The sequence below is a fragment of the Esox lucius genome, chromosome 15 (assembly GCF_011004845.1).
Source record: "Esox lucius isolate fEsoLuc1 chromosome 15, fEsoLuc1.pri, whole genome shotgun sequence".
NCBI classification, from domain to species: Eukaryota; Metazoa; Chordata; class Actinopteri; order Esociformes; family Esocidae; genus Esox; species Esox lucius.
The window spans coordinates 5,278,728-5,297,237 of record NC_047583.1 but is presented as its reverse complement, the minus strand read 5'-3'; the positions used below and the strand labels follow the sequence as shown (position 1 = coordinate 5,297,237).

Genomic DNA, 18,510 nt, shown 5'->3' with positions numbered 1-18,510 from the left:
GTTTCCATGTGTGTTTTATGTGTGCGAGACACAAAAACAAGCCTCACAGCGGGAGAGCTGGGCTACAGATGTCGTGTTTTAATTGGATCATCCTTTTCTTTAAGGAATTTTCCTTCACAGCAGGAAATGCAAGTAGTTGTTATCGGCACAAATACATTTGTAATTTTGCATGTAACATGTAAGTAAAGTTGTCATGATTAAAAAACATTTTTTTGGTTTGTTCTGAAAATGTGAGCAAACTTTACGATCCCAAGCGAACTTACTTAGCTTTCACCAAACCTCTTTGCCCAATGTGTTTTCTTTTTTATTGCAAACTCACCATCCTGTTGTATGAAGCAGAGGCATTGCTAGGATCACAATACATTCAGGGCTTAGCACCCCCCCTCCCCGCCTGGGACAGGAAGTACGCAGGGAATTTTGATGTACACGCTAGCGGCCTACACGTCTACAATGTCATAATGCACAATCGGTATTATAGATGAATAGATCAGTGGCTATTTCTTTATTATTATTATTTTTGATCAATTTGAGATCCGGGGCTATTCGTAAAAAACGCCCAGGCCTAACGATGCCACTGGTATGAAGTTTCAAAGCCATTGTACTGAATGAAGTTTCCAAGCCATCCTATTGTATGAAGTTTCCAATTGGAATCACACTGGGCTATCCAGCCACTGGAATTTTAAATCACCCGTAACTCTTATCACTGGCAAACTTCAGATGGGCCTGGACATGCGCTGGCTTGAGCAGGGGGACCTTGCATGCGCTGCAGGATTTTAATCCATGATGGCGTAATGTGTTACTAATGGCTTTCTTTGAGACTGTGGTCCCAGCTCTCTTCAGGTCATTGACCAGTTCCTGCCGTGTAGTTCTGGGGTGATCCCTCACCTTCCTCATGATTATTGATGCTCCACGAGGTGAGATCTTGCATGGAGCCCCAGACTGAGGGAGATTGACCGTCATCTTGAACCTCTTTCATTTTCTAATAATTTCGCAACAGTTTGTTGCCTTCTCACCAAGCTGCTTGCCTATTGTCCTGTAGCCCATCCCAGCCTTGCATCTACTATTTTATCCCTGATGTCCATACACAGCTCTCTGGTCTTGGCCATTGTGGAGAGGTTGGAGTCTGTTTGATTGAATGTGTGGACAGGTGTCTTTTATACAGTTAACGAGTTCAAATAAGTGGAGTTAATACAGGTAATGAGTGGAGAACAGGAGGACTTCTTAAAGAAAAACTAACAGGTCTGGGAGAGCCGGAATTCTTACTGGTTGTTAGGTGATCAAATACTTATGTCATGCAATAAAATGCAAATTAATTATTTAAAAATCGTACAATGTGATTTCCTGGATTTTCTAGATTCCGTCTCTCACAGTTGTGTACCTATGATACAAATTACAGACCTCTACATGCTTTGTAAGTAGAAAAACTGCAAAATCAGCAGTGCATCAAATACTTGTTCTCCCCACTGTATCAGAGAGGTTATTTGTGCAGTGGTGGCTCCTGAATGGGAGGGGTGGTGCCAACTGTTGTCTGCTCCTGGTTGGAAGGGGCGGTGCCAACTGGTGGTGGCTCATGAATTGGAGGTGGCGGTGCCAACTGGTGTGGCTCCTGATTGTGAGGGGCGGTGCCAATTGGTGGTGGCTCTTGATTGGGAGGGGCGGTTCCAATTGGTGGTGGCTACTGATTGGGAGGGGTGGTGCCAAGTGGTGGGGGCTCCTGATTAGCAGGGGCGGTGCCAACTGGTGTTGGCTCCTGATTGGCAGGGGCAGTGCCAAGAGGAAGGATTTTATTTTTTTCTCGAAGTAGAACACATGCCCTTTGAACACAACAGTCAATTCATTTGGATAAGATGTGTCAATTCCTGTCAACACAACTTTGGATGTGTTTACGAATACAAGCACGGTAGGCATGTTACTAGGTTAGTGTTGTCTATGCTTAGCTCAAAAAATGCCCTCCAGATTTCCTGTGATAGCGTTGTTTTTCCTCAGTCATTTCGCGGAGTGCTTTAATTCGGACCACTCGGCCAAGTCTGTTTTCTCCAATAACGTGTCACTGTGTCCGCTGGATCAGTATTGCTAACTGTGCATCCACACCGCCAATGCTAATACTTTATATCAGGTCTGTAAGACATTACAAGTACATCACTCCCAAATGCTTTACTTGTGCAATGACATGTACGGTAGGGTCACCCATTCAATTGGCGCCTTTAGACGTGACTCTGCATGGCTCATCTAATCAGTGACTGACAATATTATTCCAATTACACCTTCAAGTTGTGGTAATTTAGCTGACATTCATAAATAGAGCAGCAGTCAGTTCAGATGTAGCATTCCCGCTCTAACCATTGATCCTCAGAACACAATAACCGTTGTCACCCACAAAGTGTTGTTAGCGACACCCCACTAAAGCAGCAGAGCAAGGGGAGCAACAACCTCAGAGTGTGTGACGTCACAGATGTAACGTGCAGACTACAGCGCTAACTGACTAGCCATCTCACAATTTTTACACGTACATTTTCCGTCTTTTTCATATTGGATCCAATTCGGAATCAAACCCCCAAAATGTGGTGTTGCACAACTCATGTTCTATAAACTGTAACACCTTGCTCCATAGCGCCATCTATTGAGCACCTGACACAGAGTGCCCCCTTGGAAATGAATGTGCTGAACCTCTGGTTCATCAAAAAAAAAACTCAGTAAAGCTGTAGATGTGATAGAAGCATAAATCATCCTAGCCAACCTAAGCCTGTTACCTTCATAGGAACCAGCCCAGTTAGTGCAGGACAGACGTGTGGTCAGGCTCAGCTGAGCAGTGCGCTGTCCTTCAGCACCAGAACCAGGTAACACTGTGCATTCAGCTGTCGGGCAGACGACAGTACTTAACAAAATACAGGAAACATATTTGGAAAATAGTTAGAAGGGAAGTGGGAGTAAGAGAGAAAGAAAGGGTTCAGAGGGAAGGAACACGGGACTTTGGAAAATAGGAAGAGACACAGAGAGGTGAGAGGGGGAGACTCAATGGAGGGAAGGAGGGAGGGAGGGAAGGCCTATAATATCAGGACGTATTTCGCTGAGTGGCAGTCTTGAGCCTATAGTGGAGCTCAGAGAGTGAGAGAGGTGAACTGTGGTCTGTCCCCGGTGATCATCCTGATTAATCGGTACTAGTGTAATAATAGTTCCAGCGCGAGAGACATAATCCCGATTAACATTAGCCGCCCCTATAGGGCAAATAATAGCCTACCCCCAAACCACAAACGCGCACGCATTACACACACGAACACACACAAACCCCCTACTCAGGGCGCGGAGAGGAGGAGAGGATAGATATTTTTCTTCTCTTTCAGGGAGTGGTGTTCTGCTCAGATTAAGTAAACGAAAGCAATTTTGGGCGGAGAGGAGAGGCCTACGCGCCTTCCCCATGCTCCGGTTGTGAGCAGAAGACACTTAAGCTTGGCATGGGTGTGAGAGACACACTCTGGACCTTGGGTTTCTCCAAAATCGCACAAACCACCCCGCTCAGGTAATCAAATATTGTCGGTGATTTCCTGTACTCTGACGGATAAGATGTAAGTCAAAACGGAAGGAGGAACCTCGTGGGGGCAGGATTTATACAACGTTAGTTACTCTCGAGCTGTTCCTGTCCGGTCCCACAGGGCTCAAGAAACGGAGAACGCTTGTAAATTACTAGATTATTTAAGAAATATAATTTCCCCGCACTGTCGACTGAGATAAGAAAAGGAGTGGGGAGACGAAAATGTATGTTGTTTCTTCTCAATCCAAAAGGACTGAGCATGGGGCGACCGGAGCTTGGTCTCATTATTGATCCTGTATGAATATGACGTCTGTGTTCGGTTCTGTTCGCGTTCTGAACACGGTTTTGATCAAAGACAACCCGGGATAATATATAAATGTTCAAGGGAGACGCAAATACACCTCACATACATACACAAAGTGTTTGGCAGTGGCACGCACGCACGGCGCGCAAGCCAGCCAGCATGACAGCACCAAAGGCAGCGAAGGAGCTCAAGACGCACCGGGACTTCATCAGCATTATATGGGGTCGAGATCGTTGTTAATAAAGTTGCATCATTCGTTAATTTATCCACCCAGTCTGCCACGGCACTGATTTTCACCGGAGGACCAGAATATAAAGCCGGCGCCGGCTTGGAAATAGAGCACTTGTGGAAAGTGGACCCACGGCGCACGCCTTGTCCGGGCAAAGTTCTGCTGACGAGAGCACCCACGTTGGAGAATATCTCTTTCGAAAGCGGCAGGCGACGCGCCGCAAACCGAGGACAAGCCGTGTGTATTTTGTTGTCTGTGTGTGTGAGTGTGTATGTAGCTGAAGCGATTAAAAGGTGTTTAATCCGGTAACACGCAGCAGCAGGTCGGCTTCTGTTCACCTGGAACCCGCAAGACAACAACACTCATCAGGTAACTATAGAACTATTTAGATAGCTGCCCTACCTACACAGCATTCTAATAATACAAGTCAACGTCATGGGGTCTTTCTCGGGGCTGTCCATTTACGCGGTAGCTGCGCGAGTGCCCAACTGTTGCATGGCAGGTACTCACTCTCTGCGTTTAGAACCGCTGATGAGACAGGAAAAGGAGGACATTAGAATACACCCTCTCTCTCCTGCTTTCCCTGTGTGTGGGTGGGCGGTGTGCATGTGTGCTGTGTGTGAATGTGGCACCTATGTTCAGGTAGCCTAGTCCACGGAACTTATGTTTAATGCTTATACAACTAGTTTCTTTTTGTGTTTGTAAGTTGCCATGCAGTCAGAGTGGCATGACAAATATGATAAGATAACTGAGCTACAAGTACAGGCGGCATTGGACACATGCCTTCTTTTCAAACTGTGTGTGTGTGTGTGTGTGTGTGTGTGTACATGTTTGTGTCTGGGTAAGAGAGGGAGACTAATAAGCACCTCTATCATCAATCAACATAGTTGAAAGTATCTTATAGTGTGTGGCTGCATTGAAGAGAGTGTAAGAATGTATAATTAATTACATCATGTTACGTGCTAATGACTAACTGAGTAATAGTCATAGTCATCATAATAATATCTGCACCACTTCAGACTGAGAGTGGAGTGCATAGCTGTTACTAACTAGGTCCAGAATTCAACAGGTCTCTTTTCAGTTTAACTCTTTATCTTACACACCTGATGCTCACATGTTACGACTCTTGTTAATTTAGCCATGTGCATTCCTGGGTAGTTTCTTGGTAGCCAGAGACAGAGAGAGCGAGAGAGAGGAAGGAGGGATAACCGGACAGAGAGGGGGGGGAATGGACGGAGAGTTAGATCTAGACAGAGAGTTTGATGTAGACAGAGTTAGATGTGGACAGAGAGTTTGATGTAGACAGAGTTTGATGTAGACAGAGAGTTTGATGTAGACAGAGTTAGATGTGGACAGAGAGTTTGATGTAGACAGAGTTTGATGTAGACAGAGAGTTTGATGTGGACGGAGAGTTTGATGTAGACAGAGAGTTAGATGTAGACAGAGTTTGACGTAGACAGAGTTTGATGTAGACAGAGTTTGACGTAGACAGAGTTTGATGTGGACGGAGTTGGATGTGGACGGAGAGTTAGATGTAGACAGAGTTTGATGTAGACAGAGTTTGATGTGGACGGAGAGTTTGATGTAGACAGAGTTTGATGTAGACAGAGTTAGATGTGGACAGAGAGTTTGATGTAGACAGAGTTTGATGTAGACAGAGTTAGATGTGGACAGAGAGTTTGATGTAGACAGAGTTTGATGTAGACAGAGAGTTTGATGTGGACGGAGAGTTTGATGTAGACAGAGAGTTAGATGTAGACAGAGTTAGATGTGGACAGAGAGTTTGATGTAGACAGAGTTTGATGTAGACAGAGAGTTTGATGTGGACGGAGAGTTTGATGTAGACAGAGAGTTAGATGTAGACAGAGTTAGATGTAGACAGAGTTAGATGTGGACAGAGTTTGATGTAGACAGAGAGTTAGATGTAGACAGAGTTTGACGTAGACAGAGTTTGATGTAGACAGAGTTAGATGTAGACAGAGTTTGACGTAGACAGAGTTTGATGTAGACAGAGTTTGACGTAGACAGAGTTTGATGTGGACGGAGAGTTAGATGTAGACAGAGTTTGATGTAGACAGAGTTTGATGTGGACGGAGAGTTAGATGTAGACAGAGTTTGATGTAGACAGAGTTTGATGTGGACGGAGAGTTTGATGTAGACAGAGTTTGATGTAGACAGAGTTTGATGTGGACGGAGAGTTTGATGTAGACAGAGAGTGATAAGCAATGATAAAACTACCAGGTTGTTCCAGGGTCACAAACCGTTACAGGACCTCTGAGACTTATGCCAATAAAAAGCCCTCATATCTCTCTCACTCTCCCTTTCTCTCTCTCTCTCCACCTCTGTCGCTCACTTCAATTCAAATGGCTTTATTGGCCCGGACTGTGTTACCGCATACATTGCCATGGCAAACAAAAATAGATATTAACATTGACAGAACAGTGAACTACAATTACAGTAATAAGTGAACAGTGTAAAGGAGACAGGTAAAGACATTCATGATCCTGATTCATTATTCAGCTGCTCCACGGGTGTGGCAGGAAGTCACATGTTTTGTCGCTGATATGGCACAACAGGGATTTTCTCCCTGAAATGTATAATTTTCTCCATATCTATCGTCCTTTCAAAATTGTGTTTCTACATTTGTTGAGTGGTATTTCTCACGTATCTGCATAGTTTTCGCAGCGCTGGAGAAAAAGCTGTCTCCTCCTCTCTATCAATCTACTTCTCTGCCCCACTCTAACTCTCCCTCCACCTCTCTAGTTCTCTCTAACTCTCCCTCCACCTCTCTAGTTCTCTCTAACTCTCCCTCCACCTCTCTAGTTCTCTCTAACTCTCCCTCCACCTCTCTAGTTCTCTCTAACTCTCCCTCCACCTCTCTAGTTCTCTCTAACTCTCCCTCCACCTCTCTAGTTCTCTCTAACTCTCCCTCCACCTCTCTCTAGTTCTCTCTAACTCTCCCTCCACCTCTCTAGTTCTCTCTAACTCTCCCTCCACCTCTCTAGTTCTCTCTAACTCTCCCTCCACCTCTCTAGTTCTCTCTAACTCTCCCTCCACCTCTCTAGTTCTCTCTAACTCTTCCTCCACCTCTCTCTAGTTCTCTCTAACTCTCCCTCCACCTCTCTAGTTCTCTCTGACTCTCCCTCGCCCTCTCTAGTTCTCTCCAACTCTCCCTCCACCTCTCTAGTTCTCTCTAACTCTCCCTCCACCTCTCTCTAGTTCTCTCTAACTCTCCCTCCACCTCTCTCTAGTTCTCTCTAACTCTCCCTCCACCTCTCTAGTTCTCTCTAACTCTCCCTCCACCTCTCTAGTTCTCTCTAACTCTCCCTCCACCTCTCTAGTTCTCTCTAACTCTCCCTCCACCTCTCTCTAGTTCTCTCTAACTCTCCCTCCACCTCTCTAGTTCTCTCTAACTCTCCCTCCACCTCTCTAGTTCTCTCTAACTCTCCCTCCACCTCTCTAGTTCTCTCTAACTCTCCCTCCACCTCTCTAGTTCTCTCTAACTCTTCCTCCACCTCTCTCTAGTTCTCTCTAACTCTCCCTCCACCTCTCTAGTTCTCTCTGACTCTCCCTCGCCCTCTCTAGTTCTCTCTAACTCTCCCTCCACCTCTCTAGTTCTCTCTAACTCTCCCTCCACCTCTCTCTAGTTCTCTCTAACTCTCCCTCCACCTCTCTCTAGTTCTCTCTAACTCTCCCTCCACCTCTCTAGTTCTCTCTAACTCTCCCTCCACCTCTCTAGTTCTCTCTAAGTCTCCCTCCACCTCTCTAGTTCTCTCTAACTCTCCCTCCACCTCTCTAGTTCTCTCTAACTCTCCCTCCACCTCTCTCTAGTTCTCTCTAACTCTCCCCCCACCTCTCTAGTTCTCTCTAACTCTTCCTCCACCTCTCTCTAGTTCTCTCTAACTCTTCCTCCTCCTCTCTCTAGTTCTCTCTAACTCTCCCTCCACCTCTCTAGTTCTCTCTAACTCTTCCTCCACCTCTCTCTAGTTCTCTCTAACTCTCCCCCCACCTCTCTAGTTCTCTCTAACTCTTCCTCCACCTCTCTCTAGTTCTCTCTAACTCTTCCTCCTCCTCTCTCTAGTTCTCTCTAACTCTCCCTCCACCTCTCTAGTTCTCTCTAACTCTCCCTCCACCTCTCTAGTTCTCTCTAACTCTCCCTCCACCTCTCTAGTTCTCTCTAACTCTCCCTCCACCCCTCTCTAGTTCTCTCTACCTCTCCCTCAAAGACACTTATCACATTTGAGATTTCTCCTTCTGTCCCTCTCTCTCTCATAAAAACTTCTCTTCAACTGTAATTGTTTCCCAGTTTTTCCTCGTGGATTGTGATGGTTAGATGCAGAAAACAGCAATTTGAATGAGGCTAGGGGTGGCTAGCAGGTGATATAGTAGCAGGAGTGTCTCTGTAATATGTTCTAGAACCCACTGAGAGCTACAGTGGGTTCTAGAGGGGATCTGTGTTGTGCTGCTGGGTTCTAGTGAGTTTAAAAGTTGGCCCTGTTCTCAACAGTTACACTGGGTCCTTCAGGGGCCTTGTGATTTACTAAACAGCTAAGGTTTTCATATTCAAAAAGTTAAGTGTATAACATGGCTTGGCCAAGTAGATGCACAAATTCATAATTACAATGCAAATCAAGTGAGCAGGTGCACAAATGACATCCAAAGGTCCATCCAAAGGTCCCAGAATCCTAACTGTTGTTAATCAAATGGTAGTCTAGTTTCATGGAGAGATAGTGTGTTTACAGTATGCTTGTGTCTAGGGGGAGAAAGTTTGAACAAATTGCCTGCTGGGCTGCGGGACAGTGAATCCGTTTCTATTTAACTGGAACTGTTGAGGCTTTGCCAGGGGAATGCAGGGTTTTGTGGTGAATAACTCCCTGCTATTAATCAGTCAGTTTACAGGACCCAAATAACTTGTAATTCATATGGGGTTATAGAATATATTCATATAAAGCAGCTTCTGAATGTAGGCAACATACAACTGTCAAGTGATTCCCCACAATCTGTCAAAAACGAATCTCACAACGATATGACACTGCATGCTGCCAGCTAATAAATACATTTGTTATTGGATCTACTTATGCATTAAAGAGGGCATTCAGAGATCTTTTGCCACTGGTTGTAAAAGTGGCGCTGTCGAGCCCAAAACCCCACATAATCAAAACCATTTCATATCAAACTTCATGGCTAACTAGAGGAAGATTTTGATTATGCACATATGAACAACATATTACTCATTCATAATGTTTTGAGAATTATTTTGTTATTCACAAAAATTGCTCTCCGGTTGTTGCTGTATGTAAAAACCTGTTCTTAACTAACAACTGTAAAATAACAGTAAAATATCCATGGGAAAATGCTTGATTCTTCTAAAGTAAGGCCACAAAATGATGTTTTCTCAAAACTATGAATACACTTGAAAACTTGAACGTCACACCATTTTGAACAATTCCCAGGCTTCTCACACAAAATTAAACCTTATTGTCAAACCCATATTATCTGGCATATAAAACTGTTCCCTCAATAGTCACATAGAGTGGATATAAAATGTCTACACATCCCTGTTAAAATGCCTGGTTTTTGTAGTGTAAAATAATGAAACAAAGATAAATCATGTCAGAACTTTTGACACTTTTAATGTGACCTATAATGTGAACAATTCAATTGAAAAAAAAACTAAAATCTTCGAGGGGGAAAAATGAAAAATAAAAACCTTAAAATAACCTGGCTGCTTAAGTGTGCATACCCTTAAACTAAGGGGAAAAAAACTGATAAAAAAAACTGATATAGGAATGTTTAGAGTAAATTCTTACTATGCTGATATAACTTCGTATGAACTATGTTGTTGTCATCCATCTGTCCCACAGAGACTAAAGGGCTGCAGTACACTGCACTCAAACTTTGCCCCTCTCCCTGGGCCTACATTAGACACACTGAACACAAATTGCTAATGTGTACATCAACTGTAAGTTGACAATTATGTATATATGTACAGATACTTCCTGAATAGTGTATATGTGTGTGTGTGTGTGTGTGTGTGTGTGTGGTGGTGGTGGGGGGGGGGGTTGGTTGTGTTAAGAATTACTTTAGGGATCAGATATTTTCACCTGCTATTCAGGCTATATATTCTGATGGTCTGTATACCTTCATGTTGGCTAGTTCTTGAGCCTCATTCATGAATTTACAGACTGCTGATACAACATTGAATACCACAGTCACATCATTGTCAAATCAAACATTACAAATCTAATTAAAAACCATTGTTCTTATTTCTCTTCCTCTCCCGTGTCCACTTTATCGCATTCCTCCTCTTCCGCAACCACTCTTTCTGATGTTGTCATCCACTGCTCCAATGCACAGGTGATCTTACCTGTGGTCCTTTTTATTCTTGCCAACATCCTGATTGCTTTTTACCTAATTATGCTCGTCAGTGTTTATACCTTGACAAATGTTTAAGAGTGTTAGAATTGCAATGATTTGAGTTTGTTTATTGTTTATTTATTTTTGTTTACTTTTATTTGTACTGAGAAATCAACACAAACCAAGTTCTCATATAAGTGCTGTATAAATAAACAACAATACAAACACAAACAAAATGGAAATAAAACTTGCATGAAGAAAGACAATCGCAATTGACAACAAAAAGATAATTTATTACAAATGTATACATACAGTACATTTATTGCAGTATTAACTGCTTTAAAATTTTTAACAGCAGTTTTAACCAGTTCTCAATTGGAAATCCTTTGGTTTTTTATTTATAAAAAACCAAAGATAAGATTTTGATCAATAATATCTGAAGCTGCACTGAAGTCTAAGAATTCAGCTCCTGCAATCATCTTAGAACCATTTCTTTGTCATTTGGGTTCATTTGATATCTGAAAATAACATTATTTGGTCTGGCTTGATCTTCTCCCAAGAGTTTGCCAAACCCTGGTAACTGTCTGACTGGTTGGCTGCTTTAACAATTCAAGGGTGTGTTGATGCTCTCCCCTTGAGTATTGGAATTACTTTGGCTTCACTCCAGGTCCTAGGGCAGACACCTTTTCCTCAGGCTTAGATAAAAAGTGTGGCCGATGGGAAATATAGTTCGCAAGCAAACATAATGATTTATGATGCAGGTTGTCAGTAGCAGGTGTTTGCAATTATTGATGGATGTTTTCACCCTTTGCACACTATACAAAATTCTATACTGCAACACTTGTCTTCCATTATTTATGTGTTGTATGTACTCGACAGCTCCACATTAGTTTTATAAATGCTTGAAGTGCTGCGGCAGGTTGTCCCTGATTCTATAAAACAGATCCACTACTCAGGCAGGTTAAAATAATCTATTAGAAAAATCATCTATTGGAAAAATAATGTAATTGGAAAATGTTTTCCAGCATTTGGAAATGTGTTCCTTCACTGCGTGTAAATACTTTGATTAGTAGACTGGAACCACATTACATGTACTTTTCAAAATGTTAAACCTATTTTTAGCTGACAGCTTGATGAAAGGTAATCGGCATTAAAATCCCCTAAAAAATATATTGTAGCTCTATGTTGATATCACATAGAAAGTGTACACCCCATGAACTTTCTCATATTTTGTCATGTGAGCGCCTCATTGTTTCATGCTTTAAAAATGTTCCCACACCATCCTAGTTCATTTCTAGCCTCCTATTCTTTTGTAATGGAAATCCTAAATTAGATTTAATGTTCAAATAATAACTCAATTGACCTCCATCTGTGTTCAGTTCTAGTGATTCAGGTTAAATTGAACAGTTCTGTGAAGTTTGGTGGTGGCAGCACCATGCTGTGGGGATGTTTCTTTTCCTCAGGGACTGGGGAGACCATCAGAATAGGCAACATTGATGTGGCGATGTAGAGAAACCCTGCCGCCATCTGTAACAAAGCTGAAGCTAGGATGGAAGTTCAACTTTCAGAATGAAAACGACCTGAAGCAGGAATGGCATGGGAATTAATAAAATTGGAAATGAACTTAAAGGGCCTAGAAGGAGCTCCAAATGAAAAATGTTTGACATGACTTAAAGGTTGCTGTTCTTCAATGCCCCTCAAGGATTTACAATGTTTGCATAGTTTTATAAAGAATTATAGTCAGATACTGCCAAATCTAGGTGTGCAAAGTTGGAAGAGAAGCATTGACATAACATAGACTTTTAGGCTCTGTACATTATCAAGCATTTCACATGGCAAGTGAAAGATGACGAGAAGGTGAGAAGAAATGCATGGCTCCTGCGTTTGGATGGTTAGTGTTAGGCATTATGGTTTAAGGTCAATCTTCTGGCTAGCATTAAGATTAGGTATTAAGATTAGGGTCATTTATTCATTCCGAAAGGTTAAGATGAGTATTAACCTTTGGGAAATGTATTTTTAAACATTGTCTCTATATGGATTCATACTATATACCAGCCAGTGTTTTGTCATCTGTAACATTTAGCCACTTTTACAGATACCTAACACAGAAGTCAATCAGAGACTGAGGTGGTGGTTGGTGATTGACCATGCAGAAACTGGCATCTTTGAGGTTGTCAAGGAGTTTGGTAACAAAGCAGAGACTGAAGTGTATGAGTTGGATGGCTTATTTGGTTACTATGCTGGGACTGAATTCTGTGAGTTAGATGGCGTATTTGGTTACTATGCAGGGGCTGAAGTTTATGAGTTAGATGGCGTATTTGGTTACTATGCAGGGACTGAACTGTGAATTTGGTAACTGGTACTTGACTCTTCCATAGGAGAGTCCTTGCACTACCTTTGCAAATATTCCATAGAGAACTTCCCATCTGATCTGAAGTGGAGGGCAGGCCACAGAAGGGATGGCTGATGTATCGTTAACATCTGCATGCCGATATGTTTTTTACAGAAATGTCTTTTACATTAAAAAGTTCAGATCTTTCTTACATAATGGACTGCTCCACGTTCCCTTATGTCCTGGTTCAGATGAAAAAGAATGGAGAAAGAAGGCCCAACATTCATGTACACTACTAATCAAACATTTTGGGGATAAAACACGAAATAAACAAAAATGTTGTGAACATATTTTTTGGGTCAATCATCCAGCCTTAATTCACCCAGCCTTAATTCACCCAGCCATCGCTGGGATAACACATGTTCTGCAGTTGGCGTTCTTTCTCTGGGCAGGAGGAAACAGTGGACCCTTTGTTTTATTACCGCTTCAGGGGTCGCGGAGAATCTCAAACCCGAATATCTGAAGTCAACTCATGAACGTGGAGGAACAATCCCGCTCCTTGTTCTGCCCTGTGCGGGGAACGCTGTGGCCTAAAGAACTTTCCTTTTCGCCGGTGTGTGTTTTTAGGGTCGTACGAGGTGTCTTCGTGCGGGGACGGGGCGCGCTCCCTGGGGCCATGACTGTGCCGCGTGCCCCCCTGCTGGTAGCGCTGCTGGTCCTCCTGTTGACCGCTGGCGTCTGCAAACAGAACGCTGCGCACGTGACCCCGGGGGCGAGCGCCGAGGCGCGCACGGACGGACGCAACCTCCTGGGGCTCATCATGGAGAAGGCCCGTCTGACACGGCCGCCGAAACAAGACGAGGTGATCGGGCTCCACACCACCAGAAAACAGGAGGTCTCCCTGGGGACCAGGGAGAATGACGAGGTGACCGGGCTCCACGCCACCAGAAAACAGGAGGTCTCCCTGGGGACCAGGGAGAAGGACGAGGTGAATAGGTCTCATCACGGAGAGCGCACAATCAGTAAGTTTTGACCATCTGAGATGTCAGATCTATTTGGTTCCCCACTGGGTTCTTCCAAAGGCACCAGCTGCTCTTCTATGGTTCCACATCAAACATCTGACATGACAAATTACAAGAGCTCTTAAAGACAATTAAAACATCACATACATACAGTACATTGACAACATTACATGCAGTATAATTACTACTATTTAATCCATTACATTGCTATTCAGATATTCTCTAGCACATTGTGTCCCTCATATGATTATAAATGTTTCCTTGATTTACACTGTGACTATTTTAAATGTTCCCGGAAAGTTCATTGTTCATTGTTTAAATTCCACACTCCCTGGATTTTATTATTTGCTTTTCATTAATTTTAGCGACAGGAAAATTACCTTTGGTACAATGTCTTGTACAGCTTTGTCTGTATGGTAGAGCTACAGTACCAGTCAAAAATTTTACACATTTACCCATTCACTTGACACATTAATGAATGGGTGTTAGCTGATCATAGAAACAATTTAGAATTTTTAACACAATGTTTCTTACAAAAGGAATTGCCAATGTATTGTCTTTTCACAACATTGCCTGAAGACTGATTCTGAATTTAATTCCGCTGCTTTGTGGATCGTTGCATCACGTTTATGAAACTTGCTGGTTTTGGCGTTTAGCCCAAGTGATGTCGACAGATAGAACAGATGCTGTGTCTTCATTTGAGGCAGATTGCTGCTGCCCAAAATAAATAAATGTGGATTTTAAAATATCATTTATTTTGGCACACGTTCTGACAGAGCAAATAAAGTTTCACTTTTAAAACTGGATATTAAATAATATTGGATGTTTTTTACACCTTTTATACACAACAAATGAGCATTATTAATATAAATAATAATTATCTGTCCGCTCAGAGGTGTTTCCCAGAGACCTAAGACAGAAGGAGAAGTTCATCAAACATCTAACAGGTCAGACATTATCATCTCTTTGGGTGTGTGTGTGTGTGTGTGTGTGTGTGTGTGTGTGTGTGTGTGTGTGTGGGTGTGTGAAATACATGTCTAACAATTATTTTGGTGACCAGAAATTCCCACAAAGAAAGTAAAACTAAACAGATCAGTCTCCACAAGGCTTTTTGATCAGGCCACTCTAGTAAAATGGCTATTTATGGTTTAGGTTTATGGTTTAGGATTAGGGGTTAGAGTTTGAGTTACAAGTTTAGGCCTTATGGATTAGGTTCAGGGTTAGGTGTTAGGCCTAGGTTATGTTTTGGCACCAAGGTTATGACATTGCGGTTAGTTAGGTTAAGATAAGAGTATGATTTAGGATTGAGGTTAGATTTAGGGTTTCGGTATAAAGAAAATTGAATTCTGTTTTTCTGCTCCCCACACAGATGAAAAACCCACTGTGTGTGTGTGTGTGTGTTCACCAGTTGATCCTGTGTTTTATGTGTGTATTCCAGGTCCTCTATACTTTAACCCAAAGTGCAGGAAACACTTCTATAGACTTTATCACAACACAAGAGACTGCACAGTGCCAGCCTGTGAGTACTAACGCTGACACACAAAATACGTTGTTTGTTCTACCTAGTTATTCACTAAAGGAATCTCCTAATAGCCAATGGCCAATGAGAGATACCTGGTCATGTTCCTAGGAATTCTCTGGTTAGACCTGGCTGATGATCATGTGTTTCACCTGCGCTAGTTAGACCAGATATGTGAGTGTGACTTATTAACTCAATGGGGAGGGCAGAACTTGAATTTGGCTGAATTGGAACGAGGGATTCTCAGGGAGTGACACCGGCATATCCCAGTTTGGTGAAAATACAAGCCTGAACATTTTTGTTGTATCCTGTTTTGATTCACCTCTAGGAATCTCAGCACTATGACCATGTCATAAGGACTCTCAGGTTTTCACTCATACAAATAACAAGGGATGACCGTTGACCAAACACATATCACTCCCACAAATGTGTCCTGTTTAACATATAAATGTTATTATATGAAATAATAATATTGATGATGGATTTCAGCAATTACAACATAGTAATAATAATAATAATTTATTCCACTTCCTATTCAACTTCCAACTTTCATTATAGAAAGTAATCACAAAGTGAAATAATCATAAAATGACTGCGATGGAGTAGGAACATGGCTTGAGCAGAATGAGGATGAATGTGTTCAACGAGGAAGGCAGACAGGCAGCACAGCTCACACAGCTCTCTGTCTCACCAGCACCCCGCCATCTCCGCCATACACCGGGTGGCTATGTTGTGTTTGTACAATGTGAGCTACTCAAAGTAATGTTGAGGTTCGAAGACTGACCTGTGTCTGTCTGTCTGTCTGTCTGTGTGTGTCTGTCGTTTCAGACTATAAGAGGTGTGCCCTTCTTCTCACCAGGCTGGCCGGGAGTCAGAGGTGCGCAGAGAGGTAGAACACTCGGTAAGACTGAGGAAGATGATGCCGCTCTCTCACTTCCTGTTTCTTTTTATCTCTTTCTTACCCCTGTCTCTCCTTCACTCTACCTTTCTCCCTCCTCCCGCCTGTCTTTTCTTTCCCAGTGTCAGCCCAGATGAATAGTGTAATGACTGTTCGCTTATCAATGACAGAGTAAATAAATCCGCAAACAATCAAATCGAGAATCTAAACTCAACACTGCGAAATACTTTACATACGGTTGCACCACTGTTTCCCAACAACTGAATGCCTTCATGAAGACAAATAACATTTATGAAATGCTCCATCATAGGACTGAGACTGCACTCATGAAGGTAACAAATGAACTTCTAATGGCCTCAGACAAATGTTCCGCATCCGTCCTGTTGCTTCTTGATCTTAGTGCTGCTTTCAACACTATTGATCACTCCCTTCTCTTAGAGAGACAGGAAACCCATATTGGGCTACGTGGACATGTTCTAGCCTGGTTTAAATCTTATTTATCTGAAAGATATCTGACAAGTCAAAGGTATGTTTTGGTGTTCCTCAAGGCTCGGTTCTGGGCCCATTATTGTTCTCACTATATATGCTGCCTCTGGGTGATGTAATCCGGAATCACAATGTCAATTTTCACTGTTATGCTGATGACACACAGTTATATATTTCAATGAAGCACGGAGAAGGCCCAAAAGTAACTACTTTGGAAGCATGAGTTTCAGATATTAGGAAGTGGATGACAGAGAACTTATTGCTTTTAAATTCAATAAAAACAGAAATGCTCATTTTAGGACCCAAGAAACAAAGATTGATTGATTGATTTGACTGTCTTTATAGTAGACAAATTAATGCGCGTGTCCTTTAACTATAGTAAAGGCTCAATATAGCTGGTCTGTTGTGTTGTGTGTGCGTGTATGGTGAGCGTGCGTGTGTGTGTGTGGTGAGTGTGCGTGCGTGCGTGCTGCAGTGTCAGTGGTGGAATTCAATTACAAATAGTTTGTCGGTTATCAAATTACAGTGTTGCTGGATTTAATAATGTTGTGAAAAGAGAATAAATTAGTATTGTTTTTCTACTCTAGATGTGACTGAGAGCAGGCCTGTCAAATTATGTATGCTGTGTCATTTATAACACTGTCATCACTTTCTCTGTCATCTTTTCATTGCCCCTTTTCTTTCTCTCTGTCTCTCTGCGTTTCTTCTCCACATCTCTCTTCACTCTCTCTTGGTCGGTTCTTACTTTCTCTTTGTCCTATCTTTCTCTCTCCTCCTTTCAGTCAGAAATGGAATTAGTCTGTCATGTATATGTATTTAATAACATTGAAACCCTCTCAGACCAAGTTATTAATACAGCTGAATCTCAGTCCACGTTATTAATAACTCTGTATACTTCTCAGACAATGTTCTCCGGAAAGGAATTCTAAATGCAGCCAAGTACAAAGTTCACTAGATGTCCATTTGTCTGTCCATGCATCTGTCTCTCTATTACTCCCTCTATATGTTTGTCCTGTTCCTCACTTCACCCCTTTCACTCTCTCCTTGTCTTTCTCTTGCTGTCTTGCTCTTTCTTCCGGTTAAATATCAGTCTAATTCAGTTGGATCATTCATTGGCATCACATTGTTTTTAATTTACAATAACGTAACAATCTTTTAAAATGGACAATCAATGATACAATAATTTCAACAAGAAAAATGAGACGCCCCGGTTTGTTGTATTGCCTGACACTGTCCCTCAACTGTCATGCAACAATGTGGCGTGTCACCAATCCAGTTACCAGTGTCAGGCAATACAACAAAGTGGAGGGTTAGCCTATTCTCCTCAGAGAGCTCTTTGAACCCTTGAATTGTGTTTTTCTATCTGGGGAAGAGACACTTTCTTTTTTTTGTTGACATTTTATCTCTCTCCATTTTCTCCTCAGAGTCCATGAATGAGAGAAGTGCCTTGGAAAGTAACAGGGAATTGAGTATCCTTCTGGGGACTGCCAGCGTCTGCTCTGCAGAGAACTCATGCGTACTCTAATTTACTCAACTCTACATTTTAACGGTGTAAATGAAGACAGAAAAACAGACAACCTCAGATTTCTGCTGCCAAAAAACCATGACATGTGGATTCTGCTTGTACCACACTGGGATAATATCTTTCATACCACATCCCTTTGTGAAACTGATTCTGTGTTAATCGACATGCCTTCATGGGTTACAACACTTCCTATGTTTCTTTTTAATCATTTCATGTTGGATGTGGTTGAACTTTGGTTGGAGTTTGGTTGGAGATTGGTTTGGAATATGGTTGGAGTTTGGATGGTGGTCTCTGAGCTGTGTGTTGTGT

General features: G+C 42.3%; 1 protein-coding gene across 1 annotated transcript; it reads left to right on the top strand.

The window, feature by feature from the left end:
* Positions 1–3,275: 3,275 nt before the first annotated feature.
* alkal2b (ALK and LTK ligand 2b) lies at positions 3,276–18,201 on the top strand. The gene is made up of 6 exons (XM_010901671.3): positions 3,276–3,517; positions 13,379–13,773; positions 14,667–14,720; positions 15,212–15,292; positions 16,152–16,193; positions 18,101–18,201. Exons 1-6 carry the CDS (start codon positions 3,453–3,455, stop codon positions 18,199–18,201), a joined length of 738 nt encoding a protein of 245 aa, XP_010899973.2. The 5' UTR covers positions 3,276–3,452.
* The last annotated feature ends 309 nt before the right edge of the window (positions 18,202–18,510 follow it).

Coding starts and splice junctions, on each gene's coding strand:
- alkal2b (XM_010901671.3), top strand. CDS start 3,453: ATGGGTGTGAGAGACACACTCTGGACCTTGGGTTTCTCCAAAATCGCA. Junction 15,293..16,151: donor AGACTGCACAGTGCCAGCCT/GTGAGTACTAAC, acceptor TCTTCTCACCAG/GCTGGCCGGGAGTCAGAGGT. Junction 16,194..18,100: donor GCAGAGAGGTAGAACACTCG/GTAAGACTGAGG, acceptor TTTTCTCCTCAG/AGTCCATGAATGAGAGAAGT.